This window comes from Chlorocebus sabaeus, chromosome 12, assembly GCF_047675955.1.
Source record: "Chlorocebus sabaeus isolate Y175 chromosome 12, mChlSab1.0.hap1, whole genome shotgun sequence".
Classification (NCBI taxonomy): Eukaryota; Metazoa; Chordata; class Mammalia; order Primates; family Cercopithecidae; genus Chlorocebus; species Chlorocebus sabaeus.
This window is the reverse complement of record NC_132915.1, coordinates 35,235,014-35,251,136: the sequence shown is the minus strand read 5'-3', so window position 1 is coordinate 35,251,136 and position 16,123 is coordinate 35,235,014. Positions and strand designations below refer to the sequence as shown.

At 34.2% G+C, this 16,123-nt stretch overlaps 1 protein-coding gene across 7 annotated transcripts in view; it reads left to right on the top strand.

Moving 5' to 3' along the window:
* BRD10 (bromodomain containing 10) overlaps positions 1 to 16,123 on the top strand; it is a 140,950-nt gene that overhangs the window by 41,693 nt on the left and 83,134 nt on the right. For all 7 annotated transcript variants that reach the window (XR_005240429.2, XR_012094772.1, XR_012094773.1 and 4 more), the window contains exons 3-4: positions 488 to 1,905; positions 11,541 to 11,620. Coding sequence is in view for 4 of the 7 variants with exons in the window: in XM_007969316.3 (XP_007967507.3) it covers positions 488 to 1,905; positions 11,541 to 11,620 (1,498 nt within the window). In the remaining 3 variants the exon portion in view is untranslated. The remainder of the gene's footprint in view (positions 1 to 487; positions 1,906 to 11,540; positions 11,621 to 16,123) is intronic.

Below are 16,123 nucleotides of genomic sequence, written 5' to 3'. Positions count from 1 at the left end.
ATGTGTATTTCTTCATCTGAAAAAAGCAAAATGATACTTTTATGAGACTCTTTGTACTGATATTTAAAACTAGGACAGGCTGGGCATGGTGGCTCGTGCTTGTAAATCTCAACACTTTGGGAGGCCAAGGAGGTGGATCACCTGAGTTTGAGACCAGCCTGGCTGGCCAACATGGTGAAACTCCATCTCTACTAAAAAATACAAAATGTTAGCTGGGCGTGGTGGCAGGTGACTGCTACTTGGGAGGCTGAGGCAGGAGAATTGCTTGAACCTGCGAGGCAGAGGTTGCAGTGAGCTGAGATTGTACCACTGCACTCCAACCTGGGCGACAGAGCGAGACTCAAATAAATAAATAAATAAATAAATAAATAAATAAATAAAACTAGGACAGTTAGTTGCCTTTTTGACTAAAGATAAATATACTTAAAATTTATCATTTTATGGTACCCTCTAAATAATAATAGTATAATTTGTTAAATTTCTTTAGGCTTCGGGAGCAGGAAAGAAAAGAAGCAGAAGAAGCTAGTCAAAAGGAAATAGAAGAATGGGAAAGAAAACTTCTAGCTCAAGCAGCTCCAACTTGTATGGAGACCATGTGGGAAATTCCAGCTATTGGGCATTTCCTTTGTTTAGCTCAACAAATTCTAAATTTGCCAGAAATAGTCTTTTACGAATTGGAACGTTGTCTTCTGATGCCTCAGTGTAATGTTTTCCTGTCTAAAATAATGACTTCTCTATTAAGTCCTCCCCATCGCAGACCTACCTTACATCGAAGACCTACTTTGCCTTACAGGACCTGGGAAGCAGCACTGAGGCAGAAAGTACAACAGTGGTACACTGCTGTAGGGCAGACTGAAAATCCTGATAACTGTGCTGAAAAACTGGGGTTGTGTCCTCAGTTTTTTAAAGTTCTTGGAGAAGTCAATCCATTAGAAGAAAAACCTTTTCACGAACTACCTTTTTACCAAAAAGTATGGCTACTTAAGGGTCTTTGTGACTTTGTGTATGAAACACAAAAAGAAGTTCAAGATGCTGTACTTGGACAGCCTATCCATGAATGCAGAGAAGTTATTCTTGGTTATGATTATTTGGAGAATGCTTATGTACATTTTCCACAGTTCTGTGGTGCAGACGTACGGATTTATAAACAGAGACCCTTTCAGGCCCCAGAATTTCCAATTCCACCCATTAAAATACAAAGAGTACCTCGGATTAAATTGGAGAAATTGAAGTGTGACTATGTTAGTGCAAGTAATGGAGAACATAGATGTAGTAGAGACAGCATGCCCTCTGCCTTCAAGAAAGAACAGGAAAATAATTTTGATCCAGCTTGCTGCCCTGCTAAAATGATCTTGGATAATCATGACATCTCTGTTGAAATGGAAGTAAAATCCAACTATGAAATTAGAATTCGCAGGCCTTGTGAAATTAAAAAAACTGATTGTTGTAAAGAAAACTTAGAGAAACCAGGGAGTCCAGGGGAAGTTACTGGCTTTGGAGAGCCTCTCAGTCCAGGTGAAATAAGGTTTATAGAAAATCAGGAAAAATATGGTGAAGCTTCCAGAATAAAGATTGAACCCAGTCCATTAAAAGAAAATACTCTAAAATCTTGCCAAATACATGTAAATGGAAGTCACAGTGATCATCCAGAAATTAACTGCCACAAAGTTGTAAGGGATATTCTGTTAGAGCAGTCACTACAGAGCCACAAGAAACTCAAACTAACTAAAATGAGGGCAAAAAAGAAGAAAAAGAAAAAAAAGAAATTGAAAGATGTTTTGAATGAAAACTTACAGAGAAAGCGTGAAGGTCTTCATTCTCTTGCATTCAAGTCTTACAAACCTGAGATCCAGAATAAGTTATTGATCATCAAAAAAAAAGCAAAACACAAGAAGCACAAATCTGGTAAGCTAACACAAATGGATGGGAGTTATGTTTAAGTATAATTCAAATTGTTTTTTCAATTATTCATCATGGGTGCTTTGAGAGACTGAAATGCACATGTATGCATGCGTGTATATTTGAGGGTCAAATTTTATTTTATATTCCATGAGTTAAAAAGGCAGAGTAGATGTCGTTTTATATACTTACAACAAAAAAAGTACTGATGCAGTATGTTTGAATTTAATTTTCAGTTGAGCATGTTTGGGCATTATGTTTTTACCTTTCTCTGAACCAATTTCTTTCCCATCACTCTGCAGTGGTTCCCACCCCAGGTGTAGGGCAGTACAGTGTAGTAGGAAAAGCACTGATTTCAGGAAGTAACATTCCCAGTACTAAAGTTCATAGCAACTAGCTACTTAAACCAAGGGTAGTCAGATTATCTTCCTGAGTCTGTTTTTTCTCACATCATATATTTTTCAGAACTCTGTTTTCAGTATATATTTTTATATCAAGAAAATATGTGGAATATAAGAAAATTACATGCCACTGCACTCCAGCCTGGTCAACAGAGCGAGACTCCGTCTCAAAAAAAAAGAAAAAAGTTAGTCTCTAAAATATTAAATAGTATTTTAAAATTAGAACTACTTCCCAACTCAAGTATGTATTAGTGTATATAATTATAACCCAAAATCCTTTATTGTTTATTACACTGCTATTCATGTGCTCAAAGGCAATAAAGTGGTTTATAAAATAGACACTGCTGTAGATCAGAGAGAAAATTGGAGGGAGTTTTGTATCCAGTTCTAGAAAAATGAATGGAAACACTTGGAAGGCAAATTTATACATTGTGTTCAGCAAGTACTCTAAGCCTTAGTTGAGGAGAGAAGACTTACATGCCTGAAATAGAAGAAAAGAATACACTTGTTTGTATACTTACTTTATTCTCAGAGCAAATTTTAGAAAGTCAGGTCTTAAGTGACAAAAATGTTTGGATCTGGTAGATCCAGTTTTGTCTGCTTACCTAGTTAATACTGGGTAAACATCGGCTAATTCCCTTTTTTCCTCAGTTACTGAATTCCTTGTTGATATAACAATGTTACATAAAATGTTATAATAACAATTAAACGTTTGTTTTATGTAATTTTCAGTCCACTTGTCTATCTGAAGCTTTGCCCTGTTCGTCTTTATTAGGTGTGAGACATCCTGGCCTTTCATAATCAGTTTGGGCATACCTTAATCCAGTCTTTACTTTCTCACTCTTTTTAAAAGTGAGCTCCATCATCATAGGTTTGGAAAATACTCCTCTTAAAGATTCACATTGTGCTTTAGTAGAGGTTCACAATTCATTTTGCAAAACTGATAATAGATTTGTTTTGAAATTCAGAACTCTTCAGATATTAGAACGGTGTTATGGTGTATATAATGTTTAAGTTATCCCCATTGGGGCTTAGGTTAAGGAATATCACCAGTGGGAATTACTCCTGTAATCAAACATATAATCTCTACAGAGAAATGTATGAATTAGACTAAATAAAACAAAGACTAGAAAACCTTAAGTTCAAGTCAGATTTTGCTACCATATAAATTATATTTGAGACTTTTAGTTTTCAAAACCTTTTGAACTTCTAATTTGTTAAGTTATTCTGGTCCTGTTTATTAAAGACTCTGGAAAGTCTTGAAGAAAAGAAAACTGCTTGATTTTTTTTAACGTATTTTTTTCAAATTTATTTTAACACTGCTTTTTTTCAAGTAATAGTTACCAATAACCTGTGTATTCTGTAGAATACACTCTGGGATAAGCTGTGTCATTTATGACTGATGTATGAACCTACATGCAATTAATCTGGTCTGTTTTATGTTGCGTAATACAGGCTTTAATTTTTGGTGGTATCTCCAAATTTAGTAAGCCTTATTGTATTGGCAGGTGATTTTTAGTAGAAGTCACAAAGACAATTTGGTTGAAAATGACTTGATAATTTTAGCACAGTTTGAGGCAGTTTGGGTAACATTTAAGCATTTTAATCTACTTTTCAGAATTGGGATTTCCTTCCTCCTTTTTAAATTTTGAATTCATTTTAACTCATTTAGGCCTGTTCCTTACTATTGGAAACATTATAGAATAAATAGAAGACAATGGAAACAATATAATGTCCATTATCTCATGCTTGATCTTATGTTTTTATTCAATCATAGAATAAGAAAAATATGACCTGGCAATTAGAAATTTTTCCTTGATGACCTGTTTTCAAAATATAAATGTTTCTGAAAACTTTGTCATTTAAGCAAGACAAGCAAGATTAGCTGTGCATAAATTAAAAATAACTAAGAGTAAAAAAAGCCCAGAGCAAAAAAATTTAGATCATTTGGTTTTCTTTCATTGTTTTTTCTTATTATAAAAGCAATCCATTTTTTTTAAAGAATATAGAGACAAGCAAAAAGAATAGCCCTTTCCCTTTCCTCATTACCTAGTAAATGTTTATTCTTTTATCACTTCCTTAAGGAAGCCTCCCGTTATCTTTTGACTTGTTAAAATTTTCCCTGTTATTCATGCTTATAGCACCAGACAGTTCTCCTTCATAATACTTATTATAGTTGCCTTTATTTCTGGGTTATTTTGATGATTGTCTCCTCTTTATTCTGTAACATTCTTAGGGACAGAAGGATTATTTCTGGTTTTGCTTCCCTGGCACTTTAGCAGATTGGTTGATGCATTGTGTGGGAATATACTGAATAAATAAATGAACACATGTAATATGGTTTACCTAGATGTAACTAAAACTAACTACTTATTATTAACTACTTATTATTTCAACACTTTTTCAAAGACTATATTTGTTTAAATAGGATTATACTATACATACCATTTTAACAATCTGCTTTTTTCCCCTACCTATCAGTATACCATGAACATCTTTGTGCAATAAATAGGTCCCTGCATCATCATTTTAAATGGCTGTGTAGGATTCTGTTGTGTGTATTTTGCAGTTAATTTAACCAATCTCCTTATTGGACATTTTGGTTGTTTTCAATAATGTACTGTTATTATAGATTGTGTAGAGAAAGTAGAGTTGGCTAAAATGAATTAGAAATTCTAAAAATTAGGGAACTTTTTATAAAATCTGAAAAAATACAAAAAAGATTACAGATGCATTAACAATTACAAAAAGCTTATGGTGTTTTAAGATGCTTTCAGCCAGTTTTGTTTGGATTTTTCTTTTCTTTTCTTTTCTTTTTTGAGACAGAGTCTTACTCTTGTTGCCCAGGCTGGAGTGCATTGGCATGATCTCTGCTCACTGCAACCTCTGCCTCCCGGGTTCAAGCAGTTCTCCTGCCTCACTTTCCCGAGTAGCTGGGACTATAGGCGTGTGCCACCATGTCCGGCTAATTTTTGTATTTTTAGTAGAGATGAGGTTTCACCATGTTGACCAGGCTGGTCTCAAACTCTTCACCTCAGGTGATCCGCCCGCCTCGGCCTCCCAGAGTGCTGGGATTACAGGCGTGAGGCACCGTGCCCAGCCAATAGTCATTATTTTCACCCAAATCATTTTATGGTATCACCTCTAAACTGACTAAAATGGATAAGACAGGTGGTCTTATTCTCTTATAGGTGAAAGAACTAAGTTAAAACTCTTATAGGTGAAAAAACTAAGTTAAGTGGTCAGTGACCTCAAGTGAATAACAGTTAAGTACAGATAAAGACAACACAATAAGGTCAAGTAGAGAAAAAAATCAGTGTGCTATGCTAGTCTGGGAAGGTTTTACAAGGGATGAAGGACTTTGAAGAATATTGGGGATTGAATAGGTGGAAAATGTTGAATAACATGAGCAAAAGCATAGAGGTATAATTGAGGTGTCACTGGAAGAAGCACAATTAAAGAAAGCTTTTGTGGGAAAGTTGAGGTTTTAGAAGCTGTTCGAATGACAGAAAAGTGTCATTTTTGGGTCATCTTTCTAGGCATGTGGTGCTATGTTAAATGATTGAATCGAGTCCAGTGCAAGGGAATTGAGCTTGAAATAAGATACATCAGATGTGTAAAAAGTAATGAGCTGCTTTGTAGGAAATGACTGAGAAGGTAATGTAATCTACAGTGTTTGATTATTTCAAGGCCCGTATTTGTGAAAAGGTTATTATATAGTTCTATAGTGACAGCACTGGAGACCCTAACTACATGTATCTTATGGAGAAAAGTTTTAGCATACCAGCTGAAGATTTCAAAATACAAGAGTGCAAGGATTTACTGTGCTTCATGTCCTTTTATTTTTTCAATCCTACTTTTTCTCTAAAAAACCTAGTACTCATTGAGTGCTTGTTGTATGCCAGGCACTATTCTAAGCCTTTATACATATTATCTTATTTAATCTTCATGAAAACTTCAAAAAATAAATATTACTATTATTCCCCGTTATTACAGATTTTAGAGATTTTTAAAAATTGAGATACAAAGAGATTTACTTGTCCAAGGTCACACAGCTAGAGCTAGTAAGTGACAGGATTAGGAGAAAGGGTCTTGCAAGATAATTAGGATACCATTAAAGAGCTATGAAAAGAAGCTGGCAGGGGTAAGATGAAGGGTAGATGATAACTCTAACAAGAGAAAATTCTAAATCCAGGTAAGGATTGATAATGTGACTTTTCTATCATAATGATAGAAGAAAATTCTATTTTGAGAGAGATGCTGCAATAAGTAGCAGAATTTGGCAACTGATTCTATATTCTCAGTTAAAAGTTAAAAGAAATGGGTGTTGAGGAGTTACTGAATTATGTGATAAGGTTAAAGAATTCCAGTATGATAAGAAATTTGCTTATAGGTAAGGAGAATAAAAGGAAAATAAACTGCTATGTTAAGGTCAAATTGCTTACTTGAGATAGAACTCCAGAAACTCCTGGAGTATAGTTAGCTCAAGACGTGCACATTTAGTAAATAAAAGACAAGTTTAGGCTCTAGTTCTGTGACTTTACATCTCAGGCACTTTGCAGATTCACTATTTAATAATACAAATACCCTTGAGTTTTCACTTACAATGATTAATATCTTAGTATTCATCTATTTATTAAGATTCCTAAGATGAAAGCACAGAGGGAGGAGTGAATGTGTTGGGATAATTTTAAAACATGGAAAGGCTGAATCTAGGAAAGCATTGAAGTACCTTTTTTTTTTCTTTTTCTTCCTCCTTTCCCTCCCTGAGAGACAGGGTCTTGCTATGTTGCCCTGCTGGCCTCGAACTCCGGGGTGCAAGCCATCCTCTCACCTCGGCCTCCCAAATAGCTGGGACCACAGGCGAGCTGGGATCACAGGCATGCACCACCACACTTGGCTTAAAATGGAAGTCTGAGTATGAGTAGCCCAGTGGTCTGAGGAGTGAAGACAGGAAAACCAGATGAAGGAGAGGGGTAAAGATGAGGAATAAGAAACTGAGAAAGGGGAACTGAAAGGAGGAGGATAATCACCTTCTTGTGTAAAGAAATATGCCATTTTTAAAAAAGGCATATTTCCAGATTCTAGAAAAGTAGAGTTTTATGCCTCAGTTACAGTATAAAATATATCTTAGTTATGATTTTCCCTCTCAGGTTGGGCATTCTTAAGTTTTTCTAAGCATAGTGTTTTAGAAAGCTTCGTTAGGGTATACTTTTATAACATTAATTACTAAGGTTTATTATTAAAGTTTATTAATGTTTCCTTATGCATTTTCCAGGTACAGGTTGACACTTCTTGTTTTAGGCTCAAGAGTGGTGTTGAAATTCTGTGTATGTTTTAATTTGACTTCTGACTTCAGCATGATTTTAGGTTTGAGATTTTTATTCTGTTTTATATGACCAGATAACTTAGGGCAGTGGGAGTAAAATACCTGGGATATGATCAAGTTGAGTGATACGGGAAGGGAAGCCCACTGGGGGGCAGTATGTAACTTGCCCTGTATATATTTTGTCCTGAAGCAAAAACAGGATACCAAATAAAGGCGTAGTTTTGCAGTATATGATGCTCGATTTTTAAAATAATATTTATTTTTTAAGTGCTGATTTTTTACTGAAGAATACAGGAAAATTTATACTGAAATTGTTTGTTTGAGGATATATACGGAAGGTATTAAAAAACAGTAAATGTACAAATCATCCAACCCTAATCAAAAGGAATGCTCTGAGGCAAACAGAAGCAGATTACATCTCTTTCAAAAAATTTGAAAGAATGCAATATTTTACCATAAAAAGAGTAAGCTTTGAAGTGAGACAGAGCTAATTTCACACGTATGCTTCTAGTGCATATTAGCTACAGCTCCTCCATCAGTTTCTTTACCTGTTTATAGCCTGTTTCTTTATCTGTGATAAGTGAAGTAATACCTACTTGGCTGTATTGTTAAGATTAATTAGAATAGCAAATGCACAGTATGTCACATGGAGCCTGGCACATGGTAGGAATCAATAAATGGTAACTCACGATATTTGTGCAGTAAAATTACATAATGGAAGGAGCTTGAACTTTGTAGTTAGAATCCCTGACTGTGGTGCTTACTTACTGTGTGACACATGCATAAGTTAATTAATCTTTTTGATCTTCAGTTATCCTATATTACGATAGAGTTACTACCTACCTGGGAGGGTTATATTGAGAAATAAATAAGTTAATTTATACAGACCACTTTACTAAGTATCTGACACATAGTAGGTTCTCAGTAAATGTTAATCTTCTTACTACCACTACTAGGTCATGTTGGTAAATTGTTTATTTAAAATCGTCATCAGTGTTTTCTTCACTATAAAATAGAGTTAAATGGACCCTCAGAATTGTAAACAATTACCTGCATACCTTTTCCTACCCCCCAACTGGTGGTGACATTTCTGAAAAAAGTAGGATTCTTGTATTTAGGGATCACTTCTTAGAACTTATGTGTGCTAAATGCTGTAAATACAAAGTGAATAATGTGATTTCTGTCACCAATAATTTACATTATAGTAAGGATGACAAACATAAGAACAGACAATTATAATATTCTATTACATTCATTGATTTGTGTACAAAGTAGAGTGGTAGTTTAGAGGACATATACATAAGAAGAACTGAGATGGAGTAAGTAAAAAGAATTTGAAGAAGGTTAAAAGATTTTCTGTTTAGGCTTTTCTCACCATAGCTTAGCTGAAGCTAAAGCAATAGCTAACATTTATTGATCACCTACCATGTGCCTAGCACATGGAATGTTAGAACCCATTTAATTCTCACAGAGTAGATAATACTATTATCCCTGTTTTATAGATGAAAAAGCTGCACAAAGAAAGGAAGCAGTTTGCTCAAGGTCATGTGTGTAGCTATTATACATGACCTCTATAATAGTAGGTGGTTGTAGCAGATATTCAAACCCAGGTAGTTTAGTTCTAAAACTCAAGCTTATAACCGATATATAACATTACCTCCAATTTCCTAATAACATTTAAGCATCCTAATGACATGGTGAACTGAAATACCAAGTAACCACCTTAGCTTCTCAGTCCATTCAAATAGAGTAGCTGCTAGAGTTAACTGAGAATTTAGTACCTGTGTTTAGTGCCTGTGTAAAAATAAGATGAAATTCATGGGACTATCAAGGGTGACCTCTGTTGTGCTTATAAATGAATGCAAAATCAAATGGCTTTTTTTTTTTTTTTAAGCTAATCAGAGTAGGACTGGTGGGGAGAGGTTTAGGAATAATTTTATTTCCTTCAAATTACTGTTTTTATAAAACCTTCCCGTACATAGGTCAGCAAGACCATTCATTTTTTCTTGTGAACTTCAAAAAATGGTAAAGGCATTGTATAGAGGAAAGGCATCTTGGCATTCAAATTCATGAGCCCCTTTCAGCAATACTTAACGGCACTCAGTTTAGAAATCAATTACTAGCTGTATTATAGAGATACCAAGAATTTAATCTTTTCTCCCTGAGTATTGCTATTTAAGCAGCCCACCCACTTACCTATCTTTGTAGGCATTTACTTCTGTTATAAGGTACTGTGTAGGCACAGAAGTAAATAACAATGGTGAATAAAGAAATATATGTTGGGTTATTTTAATTTAATTAAAAGCAAATGTCAAATGACACCCATCAATACTTACTAAAATAAGACAGTTAAACCCCCATGAACCTCAGCAACTCACAATTTGCAGTTCAGTCATAGTATACATGGATTTTATTGAGCCAAAAGTTAGAAATTTTATAAATTATAGTTCTGTGATATGATTAAAAAGTAATACAAAAAACACAATTATAAACTGGAATTGTGTCGAGTTGAGTTGACATATTCTTGCAAGATGATCGTATTTATATAGGAAAATGTTTGGAAAGGAGCATTAGGATTATGTATAGCAAAGTTACTTTATGTACTCATTTTCCCTTTTGAAAAAAGTATTGACTTTTAAGGGGATTTTAGTCTGCAAATGGTTGTGAACTAAAAATGACAGAAAACTATTTCTGAATATTTTTTGTGCCCTTATGTAGACTGTAAGCTCCTAGAGGATAGGATTTTTCTTTTTTATGATTTTTTAATTCCTTCTTGTCCCTGTAACTTGTACAGTGTCCTATATCTAGTATATGTTGAGTAATTAACAGTTTGTTAATTGATTTTGCTAATTACAAATTGGGGGAAAATGTTTAATGTGTTTCTAACTAAAAATAGAATTTTTTTTTTTTTTTTTTTTTTGAGACAGAGTTTCACTCTTGTTACCCAGGCTGCAGTGCAATGGTGTGATCTCGGCTCACTGCAGCCTCCACCTCCCAGGTTCACACGATTCTCCTGTCTCAGGCTCCCGAGTAGCTGGGATTATAGGCACGCGCCACCACACCTGGCTAATTTTTGTATTTTTAGTAGAGATGGATTTTCGCCATGTTGACCAGGCTGGTCTCGAACTGACCTCAGGTGATCTGCCTGCCTTGGCCTCCCAAAGTGCTGGGATTATAGGTGTGAACCATTGCGCCTGGCCTAAAAATAGAAGTTTTATACATGTATGTATATTTTTTTGTCAAGTTAAATACAAAAAGTAGATATATTTCAGTGTATACTGTGAATTGGCTTATATAGGAGGTTTATTTTTCCTAGTGGTTTCTGGTTCCACAAACAACTAGGTGCACTTTAAAGGTAGATATTTATCTTCTTTTAAAACTTTGGGTATTGATACCACCAAGGGCAGCCTGTTAGGAGAGTGCAGAGCTAAAGGAGTAGAAAAGCTTAGTTACCTAAGCTACTAAGGGGATTTTCACATTGGGTTGGCTAGAGACCATAGTCTTCAGCTGTAGTTCTTATGCCAGTTCCTGACTGCGAAGTCAATGTTAAAGGTAAAGTTTTTCTCCCTATGTAGTCTCATTTTAAGTTGCAAATGTAGATTTTAATTAAGCAGTAGTAATATGACTTTTTTGCCTAATCTTGAAATAAATTCTACTGTATAACACTTAGGAGATGTAATAGTTTGGTTCACATAAAAATAAAACAGCATTTGTTAATATGTCTGTTAACAGGTAGTTAATAGTTTAATGTTTGCTTTTACTGGGGCTTGTTTTGATTCATCATTTTTATTTGACTCACTAGCAGCCGTCTGTTAGTTAAAATTTAACTTTCAAGGCTCTGCGTAATTTGTTTTTTGTTAATGAAGTGCTATAAACAGCATTATGAAGCTTTTCTCTTTTAATCTTGAAAGGAAAAAAATCCATCTCTAAAAAAGCAATCACAAAGAAGAGGAAAACTGTCACAAAGTCACCTACTGTACCAGAGTTTCAGGTAAATGTTTCAACTTTGTCTCAAAATTTTTAAATTTTTTGTTTCAGTGTTCATATCATTCCTGGAGAGTTTGGCTGAATTCCAAGAAACTGTAGCACACATACTTGTAATGAAATATTTCTGACAATGACTTTTCCCCCTGCAAGTGCAGATGTAGCCAAGATTTAATCTGCTAGTATTTCATAATTTTTACCTCTGTTTTTGTTTTTTAATAGTAAAAACCCTCTTTTATATCTTAATCTCTGCTATGTTTCCTAGAAGCAGTTTAATAGAAAATATATATATATACACACACTATATAGTATATGTATGTGTGTGTGTATATATATATTATATACATAAAAGCAATGTGTGAATGAAACTCTTCCTAGAACAAATCATAATTGGAAGATGGTAATATTGCCTAGGTAATTCATTTTCATTTATTTGGGCACTGTAGAAATAAATGGTGTATTTATTAACTTGGAAAACAAATCTTTCAACTGTTAGCTGTATATGATCTTCAGAGAGAATGTTAAGTAAAGGTTAATTGAAATGGTCTTTAAACATTTAAGTGAAAAGAAAAAGTAACTATATTTACTGCCATATGATTAAGTGAAGAGTTTTTTATTGGTAGCTAATACTGAGCAGAGAATCTCATCCTAATTAATGCTTTTATTTTCTATTTTATAAAAGATGTATTTTCTTCAATAAACACTTTCTTTAAAAACGTCTTTGTATTCATGTGTCCAGTCAATTTTCAAAAGTTTTATAAACTCATACCTAATGACCAAAAGATAAAAGTGATGTTAAAATGAATTTGTGAGTCTCAAGTCAAGTAGAGATGAAAATAAAGGGACAATAATCATGAAAATATTGATAATATATAATGTGAGTTTAATAGATATATCTAAAAATGTGGACGTGTGCATTTTCAGTAAAAATTCTATTTTGGAGAGTGTTTTTATGGAAGTTACTAACTGGTAAAAATTTAACATTTTTAAATCAACAGTTAAAGAAAATAGACACGTTTTTCTCTTAGTACTTTAGAATAGAATGTTTTTAATGGTATTTTTAGGATGAATTACAAACATTTCTACAAAATCCTTTATTATATTATATAACCTTGGTTCCAGAGTAGTCAATAAAAAAATAACAATTTTACTGTTTACTTAGAGGCCTTTATACCACTTCTTGTAACATATTTTTTAATGCTTTAGTATTATATCATCATGCTTCCTCTGATGTCACACCTATGTTTACTATTTCTCCCACTTATTTTTTTCTCAGTCCTCAAAGCATTAGCCCTGGGAATATAGATGTTAGAGCAAATCTGACCCATTGTTAATATTTCCTCTATACCCATCTTAGTGAATAGACTTTTCCATGTATTAAGTAGCACAGGCTGCATAGACAGTGTTTTTTTAAATTACAATAGTATTCATTAGTGAGGCATGAAATCATTTTAGTAGATTGCATGACCAATATTTCTTTTTTAAGCTAACAAAATTAAACTAGAAATCAACACAGTTACATATAGTAAGTGTGCTACATATAGCAGTGTGGATATGTACACTCACATATATTGTTTCATGAAACTTTGGTTTCAGTTATGTGTGTGTACACAAGGACATGCATTGTAAAATGTGTTGCTGACCATGGGTCATGGTCAAAATATTTTGCTAGATTGAGCTGTTTAAAATAGTCTTGGCCAGGCGCAGTGGGTCACGCCACTTAGGGAGGCTGAGACAGGTGGATCACCCAAGGTCAGGAGTTCGAGACCAGCCTGACCAATATGAAACCCCGTCTCTGCTAAAAATACAAAACAGATTAGCTGGGTGTGGTGGCATGTGCCTGTAATCCCAGCTACCCAGAGGCTGAGACAGGAGAATCGCTTGAATCTGGGAGGCAGAAGTTACAGTGAGCCGAGATCACGCCATTGCACTCCATCCTGGGCAACAAGAGGGAAACTCTGTCTCTAAATAAATAAATAAATAAATAAGTCTCTTCCTGATTCTCAAGGTGTCCTAGAGGGAGAGAAAACAGAGAGAGGGAAAAAAAGAGAGAGAGAGAGAGAGGATAGAGAGGAGTAATAGTCTCATGAAAACAGTGGTTCTTATGCCTAGTTTACAATATGAATGCCACGGCATTACTCATAAAGAAACTTGGCAACTAGGGAAATAGATCATTTGCTTCAAATACACACATCAATAAGATAGATAGTGCTAGTCACTAGTAAACTTTGCTGTTAAATGCAAAACTTAGTTTTGTCTCTCAAAATAATTTTATGTAGTGTGTTACTTTATTTGAAAGTCTTCCACATGTAGGAAGACTATTATGTAATAAAGTGAATTTATTCCCTGCCCAAAAGTTCTAGTGATACGGTATTTAGCACCTCAGATTCTGCAAATTATTTGTTTTGTCCAAGGTGTTTTAAATGTCACATTTCTAGTATTAAACATAAAAATATAGAAATATTTAGCCAGAAGATTTTCATATTGTTCATTCTGAAATATCTTGCTTCTGAGAACAATGAACCTGTTTTTGGATAGATAATAGATCAATTTTGTAAAACCTGACCGATGTGCCAAAGGGCCGGTCTTCTTTAAATTGGCAGAAAGCATGCTTAGATAGAGATAAATGAAAGGGTTAAATTGTGAAGTTTTTTTTTCTTTAAGTCCTAATGAGTTTTTAAAAATGTATTTTGACCTCAGCTTCTTTTTAGTTTGCCTGTGTTTTTGTTGACTTTTTTTAAAGCTAGAAGTTGAACTTGCCCCCCTATTTGCTTCAGAAAGAATCCATGTTTATATACACACCTAGTGTCTGCACCCAGGTTTAGAAAATATTCATCCCTCTCCTATTTAGAGTATCCACTGTGAGCATTCAAATGATGGATTGAATTTGTGTGTGTGGCAGGGTGGGTGGGAGTGTGTGTGTGTGTATACAGTCAGCCCTCTGTATCTGTGGGTTGTGGGTTCTGCATCTGTGCATTCAACCTTGGATTGAAAATATTTTTTTAAATGTGTGTGTACTGAACATGTACTGACTTTTTTTGTCATTATTCCCTAAACAATATGGTATAACAACAATTTATATCACAGCTACGTTGTATTAGGTATTGTAAGTAATGTAGAGATGACCTAAAGTATATGGGAGGATGTGTTATATGCAGATACTATACCACTTTATATCAAGGTCTTAAGCATCCTTGGACTTTGGTATCCACAGGGTTCAGAGGTGAGTCGTGGAACCATTCCCCCACGGATACTGAGGGACGACTGTATATTGTAAAGGGGCTAACCAAATGTGTGCCACTTTTTCCTAAGAGTTATGTCAGTGGTTCTCAAATAAAAATAATGTGATACCTTCATTTAAAATGAAGATTGTTGGTTTCATTCTCCAAAAACCTTGATTCAGTGGGTACCAGTTATCTGCATAGTGGTTAAATACAAGGGTTCTGCAACCAGGCTACCTACTTGGGTTTGAATGCCAGCTCTGCCACTAATTAACTCTGTGGGGTAAGCTATTTAACCTCTCTATGATTCCAGTTTCTCATTTGTACAGTGAGGTAATAATAGTACCTTCCTTGTAGAGTTGTTGTGAGGATTGAATGATATAGCTTACTGTTTTAGCCATTTTTATTATGTTTTCAAATAAGCAGGTCAGTTGCTTCTGATGAAAAACACTGAATTATGCATAGGAAAATCAATTTAAAATGGCATAAAAACATCTATTATTGACCCTTAGCATTCTTTCCATTTACTTAAAACCTTGAAATAAATCTTGGATTTGGTCTTAATGAAAGTGGCACATGATTAAGCCTACAAGAATTTGAAAAGTGGAAAACCAAGTAATAGTATTTGCATCATGATGTTTGACGAGAGTGAAAACTTATGTTTATACCTTCTTTATTGTTATGATGCATTATATGTTTGGCATGTAGGGAAAATTATTGGTTTTTTTAGTAATAATTATTGATATTGGTGATTTAAGTTTTTATATCAACTTTAACATTTACTTACGACTTTGTTAACTTGGTAAAAGTCTCTTTTCCTTACCTGTTTTGTAAGAAAAGGAAGACTATTAGACTGAAAAGTGAATATCAGTTTTCCTAATAGTTACTTTTTCTAAAAAGTCTTTTCATTTAACATTTAAGAGAGATATCTAATGTTATATGATTTATCTTTTGTGCATAATTATGACAGTTACAGGAAGTATTTTTAAAAACTAATGTGTTGGGTCTCAATAACATAAGTTTTAAAAATAATTTAACAGCCTTAGTTACCCTAAATCTGCTTTTCATTGATAACCAAAAAAACATCTTTCATGCAGTGTGCACTTGCTCCCATTTCATGTGCATGATTGATTTTAAAGGCTGCTTTGCAGAACTCCAGAATCCAGCTGCTAAGACTTATATTAACATTGTTTTCAAACATAAGCAAAAACTCACTGATCCTTAACGTACCTCTGAAAAAACTGTACTTCTCCATCTAACCAATGGAGAAACAGATAAAGCACTTCAGC